Source organism: Phocoena phocoena, chromosome X, assembly GCF_963924675.1.
Source record: "Phocoena phocoena chromosome X, mPhoPho1.1, whole genome shotgun sequence".
NCBI classification, from domain to species: domain Eukaryota; kingdom Metazoa; phylum Chordata; class Mammalia; order Artiodactyla; family Phocoenidae; genus Phocoena; species Phocoena phocoena.
The window spans coordinates 85235605-85254891 of record NC_089240.1 but is presented as its reverse complement, the minus strand read 5'-3'; the positions used below and the strand labels follow the sequence as shown (position 1 = coordinate 85254891).

The window sequence follows — 19287 nt, the reverse complement described above, 5'->3', positions numbered from 1 at the left end:
ATAGTGTGTAGCCTCTAATTTTCCTGTTTGGATTTTTTATTTTTCATCTAGACACCTGGGTTCCTAAGGGTAATCCCTGGGTCAGTAGAGTTTAGCAGTCATCCACTGATTGATTGGAGTTGTACTTAAGCCCCTGAGCCAATAAGGTTTTCATTTTTTGCTGTTTGACCTGTGTGGCTTAAAGACTGCTTTCACACTTCAGGGAGATTACAAGTTTGTCTCACATTTAGTCAAGGACTAATAGTAAAGCAGTTTCCTCTCCAGTTGCTCCTAAGAGAGTGTGGCCTTAGGTATGTGCACACTCTTCCTTATCACCAGGACTCCTTTGCTGGCTCTTTCTCTGGTCTGTTAAACTTCTGGCTGGTCTGCCTCTATTAGTATCATACCATGCTTTTGGCCTCCACTGATTGTTTGCTGATTTTTAGCTGATTTTTATTTTGGACAGTTCCTTTGAGGCACAAATTGCTCCACAATACAAATAAAGTCAGGTCCCTCAAGCAGGGCCAGGGTGTTGCCAGCCTTTGAGGTTTTCTCTGACCCTGTTGGAACCTCTGTATTATGGAACAGTATTTGGGGGAGATAGGAGCTGCCACTTGGCTGCCAAGCTCACTGTAATACCTCTTCTGCAATGCAGAGTTGGGTGGGAAAATGGGTGTAACCTCTATCTCACATGTTAAAGACTCCTACTACTATTACTGAGTTTTGTAGATTTTGAATAAATGATTTTCAATTTGTTGCAAATCCCTTTATCATTCTCCAGACTTTGAATGACCGTCTTTGCTAATTTTGACCAATTAGGTAGATATTTTTTTCTGGGGAGAAGTTCCATTGAGCTTGACTATGCAGAAACTGACGATCAAGTTTGTGAATTTAACCTAGTCCACAAAACTGATTACAAATAGAAAAAGGATTCAGTTCTATTTTTTTAAGTTGAAATTCACATCTAATTAAACAATTATATACTACCTTCTTCCTCACTACCCCAGGTAATAGAAAGTTCACCTACAAATAGATACAAGGGGAAAGTACAGCATATTAAAAATGCAATCTTGTTCAATTTCGTATGTGATATTAACTATGTTATTGTATCCAGGGCTGTAATACTCATAAATGCTTAGGATGTCAAACTATTAAGTAGGTGCTTATTCATTCATACTTTCAGCACTTTTCTCAGAAAGGCTCAGGAAACCTCTGTTCACACAGAAAGTAAAGTACAGAGAACGTGCATTACTTCAGTAAGCCAATACCTCCTGGGATAGTCTTTAATTGCATTTCTATAAGATATACTTTGATCAAATACAGCTTCCAAAGTAGGAAAAACTTTTATATCTCTTTTCCCCTTTGTGGGTTTTCAATAAAAATTCTACAAATTTTCTATCATTTTACATGCCAAACCTTTGAAAGACAGACATCAGAATCTAAATTTTACCAAAGAGAGAATCAAGAGGCAAAGTATTTAAGTGACTTCCAAGGTTGTACAATTCACTAATGATGAACCTAAAACTAGAAGCAGTAGAAGGACTCCTTAACATCCAGCCTCCAGCTCTGTGCACCAAATCTATTTAGATAAGCTAATATTCTTCCTGGCAAGCTGAAAAATGTTGCATTCCTGAAAGCGGGAGTACTTTTCATTTCCATTTGAATTTTAGGATCAGCTTGTCAATTTCTTTAATTCACATGTACTTTAATTCACATGTACTATGCTCCTTGGGAAGATATCCTCTTATGAGTATGATAAAAATAAAGCATTAATGATTCTGGTCAACAGTATATTCTGTTAAACACGATTGCCCATTGTCTTAATCAGATCAGGCTGCTATATAACAAAAATACCACAGACTGGGTGGCTTTAAAAAACAAATTTACTTCTCACAATTCTGAAGGCTAAAAGTCCAAGATCAGGGTGCCATCATGGGTCCTCTTCCTAGCTTGTAGACAGCTGCCTTCTTGCTGGATCTTCACATAGTGGAGAGAAAGATTGTATCTCTCTTGTCTCATCTTATAAAGGCACTAATCCCATTAATGGGAGCTCCACCCTTACAATTGAATTACCTCCCAAAGGACCCATCTCCAAACACCATCACATTGGGGGTTAGGGCTTCAACATATGAATCTGAGGGAAACAAACATTCAGTCCATAGCATCCATCTTTAATAGAAACAGATTTTGTTTTACATGACAGAAACAGAGGCGCTCTATATTAAAAAACCTAATAATTTAAACAAAGTGAAAAGTAGTTTCAACTGAAAAAAATCTTAAAAATATAATACTAATTTTAGAGAATATTTTTTCTTCTATCTAGTAAACCATTTTGTGATAAAAAATGTATCTGATATAAAGAGAATTTCTACTATGTTAATAAAAGTTATGTGAGGCACCATAGACTTATCTACTTTTCTTTCCAGATTGTCCCTAAGACCAAAGGAGAAGTTATGAAAAAAAGAAAAATAAAATGTTAGAAATCTAATAGCAGTGTTATTATTGAATATTAAGTCAATATTTAAAACATCAACAATTTTACACAAATACTGGGTAAACAAAGTGTTCTTTTTGTACAACTGGGAAAATAAACCACATTTTCTATCTCTTTTCTTTTCTAGGCATGTTTGGTACTGAAACAAAATAGCTATTCTTATTTAAATTTTGTTTTTCTTTGCCATGAAGATTCTTCAAAAAAGACTTTTCAAATAACTAGATTTGGCATACTTGCATAGCTGTATATCTAATCTTAAGTGGGTTAAAAAATTGATCAAGAGAAGAATATGGTCAAAAAGGTACCCAGGGAATCATTACTAAACAAAAAGGCAAACTAAAGGAGAAAATTTTTTTCTCCCAGAACATAAACTTAACTTTAGAAAAGTTTCTTCCATGATCTGAAGATTGTTACTGGTTAAATTTCATAAAAACTAATCAAACCCCTTCTCACAATTTAAAGTTCTACATGATCTTAAGGATCAAAATACCATGTTCTGAAAAACAATATGGGAAGTTATTTGGAGCACAAACTTAAAAAAAAAGAGAATTCTCTAAATAGTTACCCATTGGGGAAGCTATCAGATTTACTTCAAAGCAGCTAAAGCTTCTTTTATCCAGGTATATAGGCTACATTCCACACCATTAAATAACCCTTCCTTTTTGAAACACTTTCTGTACTTGGCTTCCAGCACACCAGTCTCCTGACTTTTCATTAAGCTCACTGGTGGGTCCTTCTCAGTCTTTTGCTGGTTCCTCCTCTACTTCTTAACATTGGCATACTCCAGGGCTCAGTCCTTTGCCACTTTCTTTTCAAGCTGTACTAAGTGATCTCATCCAATGTCATGGCTATTCAGTAAAGATTCCCAAATCAATTTTGTCAGTACCAAACTGTACCCTGAACTCTAGATTTGGATAGCCAACTGCCTATTTAGCATCTCCAAACTAACATGACTGAAAAAAAACTCGTGATTCCACATTCCTCCAAATCTGTTCCTCATCTCTCTGTTCCAGAATTCACCCAGCTACTGTTAAAAACCTAGGAGTCATCCTTTACTCCTCCCTTTCTCTCTCCTCATATCCAAGCTATCAGCAGATCCTATCTTCTTTACCTTTAGAGCTTGCATCCAGTATCTAACTACCCACCCCACTCTCCATCATCCACCACACTAGTCTAAGACTCTTGCCTGGAACACTGTAATAACCTAACTGGTCTCTCTGCTTTCACCCTTAATCCTCTTCACTCTAACCTTCACACTGCAGTTCCATACAGGTAAGTAAAATGATGCCACTCCTCTACTCTCAGTCCTTCTAATGGCTTCACATTACGTATCCATACCAGGCTATAAGGATCTTCATGAACTACTCTCTGGCTTTCTCCCCTATTTCTTTTCTTACCATGTTTCTCCCTTAATCACTATGGTGTAACCTTACTGGCCTCTGCTATTCCTCAAACATGCCAAGTAAGTTAACATTTTTAAGCCTTTTTACTTGCCTTTACCTCTTCTCGGAATGCTCTTTCCCCAAATATTCACATGGTTCATACACTTATCTCATTAGGGCCTCTCCATTGGCCACCTCTTCAAACAGGCCTTCCCTAACCATCTTATCTAAAGTAGCAACCCCCTCAAACATGTATATCTGTTTATGTATAATTTGGTTGAAGGCAGAGTCTGATGATGAAGTCATTTTTCCCTAGTGGACTAAAGAATCTAGATCCTGAAAAATAAAATTAGCCACATTGAGGCTCTCTCTCCTGAGCCATGGATAGAAAGACAATCCAAGCGCTCCCTAAGGATGGCAGTGTATTGGTGACGAGCATGGAAACTCAAGTGGAACCACTTGGCCTCTCTACCAATGAGGAAAGAATTTAGTCCCATACGCTCAGTTTGTTTCTTTCTGTCCCTATTCCTTGCTTTTTCACCTGATATTGTACATTTGTTTACATCTGTATTATCTGTCTTCTCCAAAGGAATGTAGTAAATTCCACAAAAGCAGATACTGTATAACCAGCACACAGAAGAATACATGGTATATGGTAAGCTCAATAAATATGTATTAAATCAAAAATGAATGAAAAAAATGAATGAATAAATAGTATTTCTAGTTTGAACACCATCCAATATAGTTTAGGGTTCTGTTTTGCTTTAAAAGGAAAAAAAAAGAGCCACAATGTGCACTTAAAAATAAAAATAGGGCTTCCCTGGTGGCGCAGTGGTTGAGAGTCCACCTGCCGATGCAGGGGACACGGGTTCGTGCCCCGGTCCGGGAAGATCCCACATGCTGCGGAGCGGCTGGGCCCATGAGCCATGGCTGCTGAGCCTGTGGGTCCGGGGCCTGTGCTCCACAACGGGAGAGGCTACAACAGTGAGAGGCCCGCATACCACAAAAAAAAAATAAAAATAAATAATAAAATAAAAATAAATTCAGCTTGATTTCTTTCAAATGATACGAATTTTATTAAAAGAGGGACAGTTATTCAGTAGCGCTGAAGCAAAATTTTGTAGTCAATTTTCAGCAAGATACTCTAGCTATTATACAATTTTTTAAAAGCTTCAGAATTATTCCTGAACATAGTTACAGTTAGTTAATTTGGACCTAAACACTAAAAAATGGGATATATACATACACATACATGTGCACACACACAAAATAGAGCAGTTTTGTGAAATCAAACTGGTATAAATAGGAATGTAGATTATTCCACAATCCTCTTCCCTTCCTTCTCTCATCAAACTGCTACCAGTGAAGGCCCAGAAATCTACCAACTACTTAGAGCCACCTTTTAGAGCTAGAAATGTATCCTCTTAACTTGGTGTTGGTGTGGTTGTTCACAATAAGAAAAATGGCAATATCCACAGAGGTTTTACAGAGGCAGCTGAGTATTTTGCATGAATATGTCTGTAGCTTAACTGCCACCATATATTATTTACCTGCTCTCTTCCATCAAAAATGCGGCTCATAGTCCACAAGAATGTGAAAAATCCCACCACATAACAGATATGTCTCTTTATGTATAATTTGGTGGAAGGCAGAGCCTGATGATGAAGTCATTTTTCACTAATGAGCTAAAGAATCTAGATCCTGAAAAATAAAATTAGCCACATTGAGGCTCTCCTGAGCCATGGATAGAAGGCCAGTCTAAGCACTCCCTGAGGATGGCAGTCTGTTGGTGAAATGAGTATGGAAACCCAAGTTGAGCTACTTGACCTCTCCAGCAACAAGGAAGGAATTTAGTCCCATATGCTCAGTTTGTTTCTGTCAACATTCATTTAATGTTGATCAGGTGGTTTATGCTCTCTGCTCAGGGGACAGAAGAACGATGAATACTGCTTCTTATGAAAAGTTTCAAGCCTTGTAACCCCTCTGAAAATAAATAGTCCAAATACCAGTTCCATTTCTTCCCCTGCAGGCACAAAAAAGGGAAAATTACTTATCAAATATTCCATTTTCTTATTCTCTACCTCCTCTTCTTTGCCTAGGATGAGTTCCCAGCATCCTGGATGCACATACCAAGAGTTAGCTCGAGTGGCCAGGTTCGTAACTGAAACTCAGTCACTAAGTAACAGTCAAACCAGAGAGTACCCGAAGTTTAAGGGCTAAATATTCCTTTTATTATATTGGCAAAAAAATTCAGCTGTTCAACTCTATGACATAAATCACAGCAAGATCCTTTTTGACCCACCTCCTAGAGAAATGGAAATAAAAACAAAAATAAACAAACGGGACCTAATGAAACTTCAAAGCTATTGCACAGCAAAGGAAACCATAAACAAGACCAAAAGACAACCCTCAGAATGGGAGAAAATATTTGCAAATGAAGCAACTGACAAAGGATTAATCTCCAAAATTTACAAGCAGCTCATGCAGCTCAATAACAAAAAAACAGACAATCCAATCCAAAAATGGGCAGAAGACCTAAACAGACATTTCTCCAAAGAAGATATACAGACTGCCAACAAACACATGAAAGAATGCTCAACATCATTAATCATTAGAGAAATGCAAATCAAAACTACAATGAAATATCATCTCACACCAGTCAGAATGGCCATTATCAAAAAATCTAGAAACAATAAATGCTAGAGAGGGTGTGGAGAAAAGGGAACACTCTTGCACTGCTGGTGGGAATGTGAATTGGTACAGCCACTATGGAGAACAGTATGGAAGTTCCTTAAAAAACTACAAATAGAACTACCATATGACCCAGCAATCCCACTACTGGGCATCTACCCTGAGAAAACCATAATTCAAAGAGTCATGTACCAAAATGTTCATTGCAGCTCTATTTACAATAGCCCGGAGATGGAAACAACCTAAGTGTCCATCATCGGATGAATGGATAAAGAAGATGTGGCACATATATACAATGGAATATTACTCAGCCATAAGAAGAAACGAAATTGAGCTATTATTTGTAATGAGGTGGATACACCTAGAGTCTGTCATACAGAGTGAAGTAAGTCAGAAAGAGAAAGACAAATACCGTATGCTAACACATATATATGGAATTTAAGAAAAAAAATGTCATGAAGAACCTAGGGGTAAGACAGGAATAAAGACACAGACCTACTAGAGAATGGACTTGAGGATATGGGGAGGGGGAAGGGTAAGCTGTGACAAAGCGAGAGAGAGGCATGGACATATATACACTACCAAACATAAGGTAGATAGCTAGTGGGAAGCAGCTGCATAGCACAGGGAGATCAGCTGGGTGCTTTGTGACCACCTGGCGGGGTGGGATAGGGAGGGTGGGAGGGAGGGAGACGCAAAAGGGAAGAGATATGGGAACATATGTATATGTATAACTGATTCACTTTGTTATAAAGCAGAAACTAACACACCATTGTAAAGCAATTATACTCCAATAAAAAAAAATTCAGCTGTTCAAATGAACAAGTACTGTGAAATGGAAATGGGTCATCATTCCTGCACTCTAGGAATTTAACATCTAAAACAGACAACACAGACATTATTATATTACTTCCTATATTAAATATGTACACAGCAGAGTTTCTATATTGAGACAATTGTGCTTGGCTTTGTTAAATAAGACACATTACAGTGACACTTTGACTATATGCAAGTGTATTATAAAATAAGATGATGCACAGACACAACAGCAAGAGTCAAACTATGAATAGTTTTATCTATGTAGAGGGTATGTGCCAACGAAGTCACATAAAAGTCACTGGAATTAATTCAGAAGGCAAACACTTCACTTTGACTTTGTCTAGGCATCAGACTTGGGATTTGGGGAAAAGTAAAGGTATAAATTCTTCTGATGAAATGAAGCTTTATGAAATCCCTGAACATGATGAAAATAAATTTACTTACCCGAATAGAGCTCATATTTACTTTCCTTTCTTTTGGCCATTCCTTTCAAAACAAAAACAAAAAAGAAAATGGAGAGAAATGGTGATGAAAATATTTGGTTAGCAAAAATTACCAGAAAATTAAGATGGCTCTTCACTATCTGATTCATTTGCTATGTTCTATTCCTACCAACACTCTTGGATTCCTTTTGAATAAGCACCCACTATAACCTTCCATATTTCTCCCTAGAAGCACAAACAGAAAAAAAATAAAATCACAGTTGATAAAGTGAGCACCATTTTGCTAATATTTGGCTTCATTTTTTAAAATTCTGTACTCAGCCACTGGGGTGGAGATGGAAGGTGGGCTTTTTCTGAGGAATATGATTACCTGAATTGAGTTTTGAAGGATGAGGATGAAGTCTGGTGAGGTAGTCTGGGTACCCAGTAGATTCTATGAATTTGTAATTCTTTATAAAATCTCAGAGCTAGGTGAGCTAGCTAGTTATTCCCCAGCTTTAACTATCACCTACTGTACTTCATTGAAGAGCCATCAATTCTAACAAATTTTTATGTATCACTAAGAAAAAACTCTGCCTGTTAAACTACATATAACACAATGCATTTTTAACACTTATAAGTTTTTATTTTATAATGATTGAAAGAGTTTTAGATGTAGGCAGATTTTGATCATATATCATTTTTACAAACATGAAATGGTAAATATAAACAAAATTAAGTTGTGAAAGTATTTCTAAAACTTCACATTCAGAGTCCAACTCTTCTGAATTACTTTTCTACTCAAGGGTTGTGGATATCTATGTTTTTTCACACAATATCATCCTCTGTGCCAGAGTGTTGATTATGTAGCATTTATTTCTTAAAGGAACTAATAAAGGCTATGGTGCTTGGGTCCCAACTGCATAAATCTAACCTACTTTTGGCTCTTGCTTCAAGGAAAGTCCATAACATGTATGGTTCACCACTTCCCTCCCTTCTTCCTCCAAGTCATTTGGTTTTGAGACCTTAAAACAGTGCTCCAGCATCGTCTCCAATCTTTCCCCCATGCTGCTGACATCCAATCTGCAAGGTCTGATTCTGGCAATCTGCCTGCACACACTCAAAAATAGCAAATGACAACTATATCATGATTGCTGCCTGGCTGACATTGATCACAAGATGCATCTTGATCTCTGAGAAGTTATAAAAAGTGAAAAAAATATGTGTTTTTGGAACTGATGAAGTATAGTCCATGCTGATGAATTCCATATTGATTCCTCTCATTCCAACCACTCTCTTGAGTTCTAAGCCCCTATTTCAAACTGCCTACTTACACTTCTTCTTGGATATCTAACAGGCATCTCAAACTTAAGTACGTCAAAACAAAACTTCATTCTCAACTTGTCCTCTGCAAAAAACAAAATAACCTATCCTGTTCTTCTATCAGTATTCCTCTTATTAATAAATGGAACCACCATCAACCCACTTGCTCCATTCAAAAAACTCAAAAGTCCTTTCCTTTTTCTCATTCCCACTTCTGATCAAGCCATCAGGCCCTGTCTGCTCTATCTCTGCAGTATATCTCCAATCAGCCCACTTCTATGCATCTTCACTACCACCACTTGCATACAAATCACTATCAATCTATTTTGTCTACACCAAGAGCCTCCTAATTGGTGCCTCTGCTTCCACTCAGGCCTCCTCTTATAACTCTATCCTCCACCAAAAAGCCAAAGTGATCTCCACTAAACGTCAACTCAGACCATACTACAATCCTGCTTAAAAATATTTCACAAAAGACCCTGAATAGCCAAAGCAGTCTTGAGGGAAAAAAAGGGATCTAGAGGAATCAGACTCCCTGACTTCAGACTATACTATTAAGCTACAGTAAACAAGACAATATGGTACTGGCACAAAAACAGAAACATAGATCAATGGAACAAGATAGAAAGCCCAGAGATAAACCCATGCACCTATGGTCAACTAATCTATGACAAAGGAGGCAAGGATATACAATGGAGAAAAGACAGCCTCTTCAATAAGTGGTGCTGGGAAAACTGGACAGCAAAAGAATGAAATTAGAACACTCCCCAACACCATACACAAAAATAAACTCAAAATGGATTAAAGACCTAAATATAAGACTGGACATATAAAACTCTTAGAGGAAAACATAGGAAGAACACTCTTTGACATAAATCACAGTAAGATCTTTTTTGATCCACCTCCTAGAGTAATGGAAATAAAAACAAAAATAAACAAATGGGACCTAATGAAACTTAAAAGCTTTTGCACAGCAAAGGAAACCATAAACAAGACAGAAAGACAACCCTCAGAATGGGAGAAAATATTTGCAAACGAATCAATGGACAAAGGATTAATCTCCAAAATATATAAATAGCTCATGCAGCTCAATATTAAAAAAACAAACAACCTAATCCAAAAATGGGCAGAAGACCTAACTAGACATTTCTCCAAATAAGATATACAGATAGCCAACAAACACATGAAAGAATGCTCAATATCATTAATCATTAGAGAAATGCAAATCAAAACTACAATCATCTCACACGGGTCAGAATGGCCATCATCAAAAAATCTAGAAACAATAAATGCTGGAGAGGGTGTGGAGAAAAGGGAACACTCTTGCACTGCTGGTGAGAATGTAAATTGATACAGCCACTATGGAGAACAGTATGGAGGTTCCTTAAAAAACTACAAATAGAACTACCATACAACCCAGCAATCCCACTACTGGGCATATACCCTGAGAAAACCATAATTCAAAAAGAGTCATGTACCAAAATGTTCATTGCAGCTCTATTTACAGTAGCCAGGAGGTGGAAGCAACCTAAGTGTCCATCATCGCATGAATGGATAAAGAAGATGTGGCACATGTATACAATGGAATATTACTCAGCCATAAAAAGAAACGAAATTGAGTTATTTGTAGTGAGGTGGATGGACCTAGAGTCTGTCATACAGAGTGAAGTAAGTCAGAAAGAGAGAAACAAACACCATATGCTAACACATATATATGGAATCTAAGAAAAAAAAAAAGGTCATGAAGAACCTAGGGGTAAGATGGGAATAAAGACACAGACCTACTAGAGAATGGACTTCAGGATGGGGGGGAGGGGTAAGCTGTGACGGGGTGGGAGAGTGGCATGGACATATATACACTACTGGGCGTGAGGTGGATAGCTGGTGGGAGGCAGCCATGTGGCGCGGGGAGATCAGCTCGGTGCTTTGTGACCTCCTGGGGGGGTGGGATAGGGAGGGTGGGAGGGAGGGAAACACAGGAGGGAGGAGATATGGGAACGTATGTATATGTATGGCTGATCCACTTTGTTATAAAGCAGAAACTAACACACCATTGTGAAGCAATTATACTCCAATAAAGATGTTAAAAATAAATAAATTAAAAGAAAAGAAATAACAACCAAAAAAGAAATAAAAAGTATTATCAAAACAACAAGGTCCTACTGTATAGCACAGGAAACTATATTCAGTATCTTGTAATAAACCATAATGGAAAAGACATTTTTATTTTAAAAAAGTTATCAAGAAATTACATAAAAGCCCATGACCAGATGGCTTCATGGGTAAAATTTACCAAATATTTAAAGAAGAATTAATGCCAATCCTTCACAAACTCTTCCAAAGAACAGGAGAGAGAATACTTCCTAACTTATTTTTTGAGGCCAGAATTAACCTGAAACCAAAACCAGACAGACATCATGAGGAGAAACCAATATCCCTTATCCTCCACAATCTACTGAGAGACCAAATCTGCAGGAAATTATGCTAGGTGAAATAAGCCAAACACAGAAGGGCAAATACTATAAGATACCACTTATATGATGAATCTGAAATAATCAAACTCATAGAAGCAGAGAGTATACTGGTCATTGCCAGGGGCTGGGGGGAGAAGGAAATGAGGAGGCATTAAAAAAAAAAAGCACAAGCAATAAAAGAAAAAAGTAATAAATAGAGTTCATCAAAACTTAAACTTTTGTGCTTCAAAAGATACCAACCGAAAAATGAAAAGACACCCCAAAGAATAGGGGAAAACTTTGCAAATCATATATCTGATAAGCAACTTGAATCTACAATATAGACATGAGCCTTATAAGCCATTAAGACAAATAACCTAATTTAAAAATGGGCAAAGGACTGTTGGTGGGAATGTAAATTGATACAGCCACTATGGAGGTTCCTTAAAATAGATAGTTCTAAAAATAGAACTACCATATGACCCAGCAATCCCCCTACTGAGCATATACCCTGAGAAAACCATAATTCAAAAAGAGACATGTACCACAATGTTCACTGCAGCACTATTTACAATAGCCAGGACATGGAAGCAACCTAAGTGTCCATCGACCGATGAATGGATAAAGAAGATGTGGCACATATATACAATGGAATATTACTCAGCCATAAAAAGAAACGAAATTGAGTTATTTGTAGTGAGGTGGATGGACCTAAAGTCTGTCATACAGAGTGAAGTAAGTCAGAAAGAGAAAAACAAATACCGTATGCTAACACATATATATGGAATCTAAAAAAAAAATAGTTCTGAAGAACCTAGGGGCAGGACAGGAATAAAGACACAGACATTGATTGACATGTATACACTGATGTGTATAAAATTGATGACTAATAATGACCTGCTGTATAAAAAAATAAATAAAATTCAAAAAAAAAAAAGACGCAGACGTAGAGAATGGACTTGAGGACATGGGGAAGGGGAAGGGTACGCTGGGATGAAGTGAGAGAGTGGCATGGACATATATACACTACCAAATGTAAAATAGATAGCTAGTGGGAAGCAGCTGCATAGCACAGGGAGATCAGCTCAGTGTTTTGTGACCACCTAGAGGGGTGGGATAGGGAGGGTGGGAGGGAGACGCAAGAGGGAGGAGATATGGGGATGTATGTATGTGTATAGCTGATTCACTTTGTTACACAGCAGAAACTAACACGCCATTGTATAGCAGTTATACTCCAATAAACATGTTTAAAAAAAAAAAAAAGCAGATCCTGGATATCACCCCAGTTAGTAAATCAAAATGTCAGGCTGGAAGCAATCAAGGATGTATACTTTGGAAAAGCAGCCCGGGTACTTCTGCTGCTGAGTCAGGGTAGAATCCCTGCTCAAGCCCTATAATTCTGCTTAAATTCCTCAAACATAGCATGCTCTAACATAGGGGTCCACAAACCACATCCAGTCCAATGCCTGTTTTTGTAAATAAACTGTTATGGAACACAACTATGCCCGTTTGTTTACTCATTGTCTATAGCCACTTTCACGCTACAACAGCAAGGTTGAGTAATCTTAACAGAGACCATGTGGCCTGCAAAGCCTGAAATATTTACAGTCTGGCCGTCCACAGAAAAAGTTTGCTGTCCCCTGTTCTAGCTTTACACTTTTCCTCAAATACTGCTCCTGTCTTGACAAGCTCATACTCATCCTTTAAAACTCCAATTAGCATCACTTCTGTAAAGCCTGAACTGGCTCTACAGAAGCCCCCCTGTATATTTTTTCATCATTCTCTGTACTTTCCCTATATTTCTCATCATTCTTTATTGTAAGATGTCTGTTTAATGACTGCCTCCCTGACTAGATTCCAAGCTCTACGAGGGCAGTACTCAGATGTGTCTTGTTCACCACAGTGCCTGGTTCTTACATGAATATATTAAACATTTACTCAATGAATATCTCCCCCATTCTATACACTTTTTCATTTTGTTAGATTTCTCAATGTTCCAGTCTGTTCAGGGAATTCTGAATCCAGATTCTAACAGTGTATTTGTAATCCCATCCTGTTGTGTCATCCACACATATGATATGCACACCATTTGAGTTCTCTGAGTCACTGATAATGTTGAAAATGACAAGGCTGGTGTAAAGTCCTGAGAAGACCTCCTTGTTTACATACTGATATCAACCCATTAAATCAGCAGTCTTTGGCTAAGACTCCAACTCTAATTATAACATCATCTAGCCTACATTTTCCATCTTGCCTAGAAGGATTTTACTAAAGCTTCAACTTCTCTGTACCCTTTTCTTACCTGGCACCACCTCTACCCAGGTAGAACTGAACTAATATTCACTAATTCTCACAATTGTATCTCTTCTCACTTCACCTAACTGTATTTGCAGTAATGTTCACAAATTTGTCTCTGCCACAAGCCCAAGCTCTTTGTGGGTAGAAACTAATTACTTAACTTTGAATCCCCAGAGCCTAGCACAATGCCCAAAAGTTAGCTGATACTCAAAAAGTATGACTGAACACGTCTTGCAATTCAGACATGCTAAATTTATGGTGTTTCCTATTTCTGCCATCATAGTATTCCTATAGAAAATCTAAAAATCATTTAAATACTCTTACCTGTAGCAGAAAGAAAACAGCATAACCCAAAAGAGCAGGATGATAGACTAAATTTAAACTGTTTTTGTACTCTGCTACTGAAGCTTTTTCTAAGACTTTGGGGTCAATATATAATCCTTTCTGGAAGGGTTTGGATGTCCACAGGCAACCAACCGTGGCTGTCAAATAGTGATTAAATTCTTGATAGGTCTTGCTGCTGAAGCTGAACTCCGATTTTGTCTATTGGGAAAGAAAAAAAATTGTCATTATCACCTATTCTCCCTTTCCTTCTTATTCCCAACAGATCATATATCTCTACACTCAGTTTTTAAACAATGGTGATTTAAAACAGAGATTCATCATCCATACCTTTTGTACCAACTCATTTTTCTTTGCAGCAGTCAAATTTTTACGATACCTAAAGACAGAGCAAAGAGAACTTTTACCATTAAATGCCTTTGATATGTAAACATAAGTTTACATTTTAAATGTAAATATATGCACATACACAAATATCCAGCTGTCTATTTAAGTTTTTTTTCCTTTTGTGGTACATTTTCCTCAAAGAATAAAAATTAATAGAGGCTCAAATATTGAGTTGTACATTTAGGATAAGTACTTGTAAATTTAAGATATGCATTTAAGATATGACTCTGTAAATTATACTTTAGTAAAAAAGGAAATGCTTTTAATGTTTCACTGTTAAAAATTAATAGAGGCTCAAAAGCAGTCACTGATACAAAACATTACAAAACGTATTTTCCTAATGTGGAAAAAAGGTGCAGTAGAAAGGATAAAGGGAAAACTTAGAGATGTAATCTTTTCTTGCCTGAGAACTATTCTAAGTAGCTTTTCAACATTTTAACCTTGGCATAGTCTCATAAGTTATGCCAAAAGGGCCTACACTTATGGGCTAAAAAGAGCAATTTCAGTCCATAAGTGAAAAAATTAGAAGAGATCAGAAATAATACTTACAGTTTCATATAATTGGTAATAGCTCCCCTTATCTCCCAGAAAATGTTCTTTTTACCAGAGAAGCTATGTAGACTTAAACCAGTTGTCAGTAAATGACTAATTATTCTTTGAGACACAGCAATGAGAATTAACAATGCCGAGTGCAACGGTACCACTGCACAAAAGATCCTTAACTGTGAATCCTTTTAATCGATATCCCCCCACAGTGACATTTTAAAAACACAGTTAAAATAGTCCCATTTTAACTGTTGGAAGGTCATTCCCTAAAGAAAGCCATGTTTCCTTTTTCCAAAGGTCCTGGCAGAAAATGGATAACAATTTTATTGTATTTTATATTTCACTGTATTATGTACAATAAACTTATTGTAGTATATTCATAAATTATTGTATAGCTGGAAAATGAAGATGGAATTATGATGTATTAATTCATAAAATGGTAAAAAGGCTTTGTACCTGTCCATAATGTAACAGAGCTGGTTCAGGATACTGGAATCCAGGCTGAGGAGTGCAGGATAGAAGACCCCAGGAGGAAACAACACCACCAATGGAAGGTTATAATTTATATATATGTCACACACCTTTTGGGAAGAATGACAACACCAGTATATAAATTACTCCTCAGAACTCCTCAACCAACTTCACTCAAAGAATCACCACTAGAGAATAAGCAATAATATAACATCAGGTTTGGGCCTGCCTGACTCATAAATAGAATACGTAGCCACAACCTGCTTAAAAATGTACCTCACCAAACAGCAACCTTACAATAGAGGATTATTTCTGCAAGGTAGTTATTAAACTCTTTTATTTTTTTCTGGGGAGAGATCTTAGAGTTAGGGAGAAAGGGGAAGGGAACATTTCTTTCTTCTTAAGTCCTATAAATACTGAATTATCATATTAGTTAGCTGTCAACCTGGAAAACAAAGGAGCATGCTTCCAAGCAAATATAACACAAGACAACTAAGTATCAATGAAGGGAAGAAGCCAGGAAAACTGAGATTAGTGGGTACTTCCTGGATAATAGTTCTGTCTAGGTTGAATACTATAAAACAATAGAAGAGGACCAGAATCATAGGTACTGGGAGAAATAAGGCAGTTGAAAGGTGGGGGGTGGAGAGCTAAAGAAATAAAAGGTATTTTTGTTCTTTTACCAGGGGTTGGAAATGTACAATGGATGAGAAAAAAGTGATAATAAAGACAGACTTCTGTCTAGGGCCAGCATTATTCAGGGGAACGTCTATTAAAGTGGTACCTGGACTTCAAAAAAAGCTTTTGCTTTTTCCCCTTTGTTTTATGCATGTCAACTATTCAGGCCAGAATACAATCATTAACCTCAAAATACATAGCTTATCTCAAGTATGCTAATAAGGTCATAGCCCAACTTAATAGTTGTGCATAAAATTTAAACAATAGGCTAGTAAAGCAGACAGCCATCACAAAAATCAAAGTAGTGAAAATGGGATATGTACTACCTTCTCATAGAAATCCAAAATAAAGTGCAGCAAGAAGGTACTGTTGTTTTCCAAGCGCATTGCAGTAGTGGACAGCCACCCTACATAGTGAATCAGTTTAGACACAGAGTTCATGGATCCACCTAAAGTTGTCTCTCTGCAATAAGAAACCAAGATCCATATTAGCAAAAGTCCTCACATTTTCCAAGCTAAAGCTGGATTAAATATACAGCAGAAAGTCTGTGGGAATTTCAGAAAACGATCAGTGCTCCAATGTATAATTCACATTTTTTTAACTGCAGTGATTAACCATAAAACTATACAGCCCTCTAGGGAACCATTAAGATCAATTCATAGAACATCCCTGAGCAACCATTCTACTAGTAAATACCATAGAAAGAAAGGATTAAGCTCCAGACTTTAGATAATATCACCAATGTCCAGGGACCATAGCAGTCAGCAAATTAGTTTCTAAGTACACAAATCCAAACCCAGTTTTGCCTAAATTCCTGAACTAAAATGCTGTTAAAAATATTTTCACTTTAATTTAACTGGAATTCAATTCTAAAACTGAATGAGTAAAATTTTTGGCATCTTTCATTCCAGTAAAAACCAGATCTAGATATTTTATATTCTTCCCAAATCAATGAACCATGTCTCTTTAAATTACACATGGGTATAACTGGTTCAATCCATCCATCTCCCCACCCCCCTCCTTCAATCCACTGTTGAGTGGATTAGGAAAAGACTGGGAAATGTGATTTCATAGCTTTAACCTCAGATCCAGGTAGCCAACAACAGTTATGCACAAGGAAAAAGGAATAGCATATATATAGTCTTAGAGCCTGAGATGATGATAACTCTACCATTACCCACCACCATGATGATTCTGTGCCAGAGCAAGCAGGGAAAGATTAAGAGACGGTTCAAATAGGTGGGCATACATACAGTCAGCCCATCACTTGCAAAACTGTACTTTATGATTTCTGGCAGCATCTGACAAATGTGTCTGAAATAATTTGTACGATGATGATTGCTCAGGTAGCATCTTTGAAAGTGTTTTTCCACAGGACACTACTGGCATTTTGGATGACACAATTCACCATTCAGGACTGCCTCCTACTCCCCACCCACTACAGAACGTTTAGCACCTCTGGCTCCTACCTACTAAAAGATGTTAGCACCCTCTTCCCAGTCACTGTGCCAACCAAAAATGCCCCCCGGAGAGCCACTGCTGAGAATGGTTTCCCACCCTTCTCTCCTTGTGATCTACAACTACAATTTACTCCCTCTTTGCCAGTCATATGGCATATGGTCATACGATAGAGACATAGCATTACACTCATATCTCCAAGATAGAAAAATTATTGAGAACTTAACAGCTATATTATATAATGCCAAGTAGTATTATGACAAGCAAAGTTACCTACAATTATGTCCATTTATCTGTTTTAAGAATTTTAGAAAGCAGAGCCCCTTTGTAAATGCCCTCTCAAAATTTATGACACTAATTAAAAAGGATCCTAGGATTTTTAGAAAGAAAATATATAAATTATAAAGCACCTGTATTAGGGTGCCTAAGACTTACATTGCAAATTAGCCAAAGATTATAAATGCAAACATACTATTCTTAATAGAATTGAGGTGTTTGAAGAGGTTAACTATTCAAATGGAATTTCTTTATGATAGTGGTTCACAAACTTTAGCCTGCACCAAAATTATGGAAGCATTTGTTAAAACACAGATTACTGGGCTCCACCTCCAGAGTTTACTTCAGTAGGTCTAGGGTAGTACCTGAGAATTTGTATCTCTACAGGACCCCAGGTGATGCTGATGCTGCTGGTTCAGGGACCACACTTTGAGAAGCACTGCTTTACAAGATACTTTCACTACGCACTAATGCTCCATTTCCTTCTAAAAGTGATCAGACATACACGATATATGGAAGCACTGCAATAATGAATATGAAGAATTAAAAAGTTTCCAGGCAACTCCCAAGAAGCTTCTATTCTCCTAACAAAGTAGGAGATAACTATAGGGAAAAGAACATATAGAAAAATAAATCTGGGCTAATCTAACTAAGCCAACCACCAGCTACTTGCAGTTGGAGCTAAGGGATCCTTATCTTATAAAGTAAGAATGTGACTGATAATACAGGGAATTTGAACATCCATTAGATATTTGAACATATTAAGAACTATTAATTTTTAGGTGTTATACTGGTATCATTTTTCAACAGCTGAAATGATGTCTGGGTTTTGCTTAAAAAATATCTAGTACAAAGGAGGAGGAAAGTGAGGGGTGTTATAGATGAAAAAAAGTTAACCATGAGTTGATAACTGTTGAAGCCGGGTGATAAGGGTAACAATTGTACTATTTTCTCTACTTTTGAATATGTTTGTAATTTTCTATAATATAAAAAAAAATTAATGTTAAAAAAGAATACAGGAGAAGCAAAAGACTCTAGGTAGAAAGAGTCAAAAAAACCTGATCAGGCAGTTCCTTGAAATTCATTCAGGCTTTTACTTTCACTTTGAGGTTTCACATTTAACAGTAATGAACATAATGGAAATTCAGGGCTCTTTTTTAATTACGAAGTGAAAATAAATTAACATATATAAGCAAAATACATCAGAGAAACATAAAAAAAATCTGTACAGCAAAATTACAGATCTTCCTAGCCATCATCAAAATTGA

At 37.0% G+C, this 19287-nt stretch overlaps 1 protein-coding gene across 2 annotated transcripts in view; it reads right to left on the bottom strand.

Moving 5' to 3' along the window:
* Positions 1-5776: 5776 nt before the first annotated feature.
* CENPI (centromere protein I) overlaps positions 5777-19287 on the bottom strand; it is a 42355-nt gene continuing 28844 nt past the window's right edge. Inside the window, exons 15-20 of one of the 2 annotated variants that reach the window (XM_065900985.1) lie at positions 16612-16747; positions 15593-15717; positions 14534-14582; positions 14186-14404; positions 7810-7851; positions 5777-5878 (exon numbers count right to left, since the gene is read on the bottom strand). In XM_065900985.1, the coding sequence (XP_065757057.1) occupies positions 5777-5878; positions 7810-7851; positions 14186-14404; positions 14534-14582; positions 15593-15717; positions 16612-16747 (673 nt within the window). The remainder of the gene's footprint in view (positions 5879-7809; positions 7852-14185; positions 14405-14533; positions 14583-15592; positions 15718-16611; positions 16748-19287) is intronic. The other variant, XM_065900986.1, reaches the window with a different exon arrangement.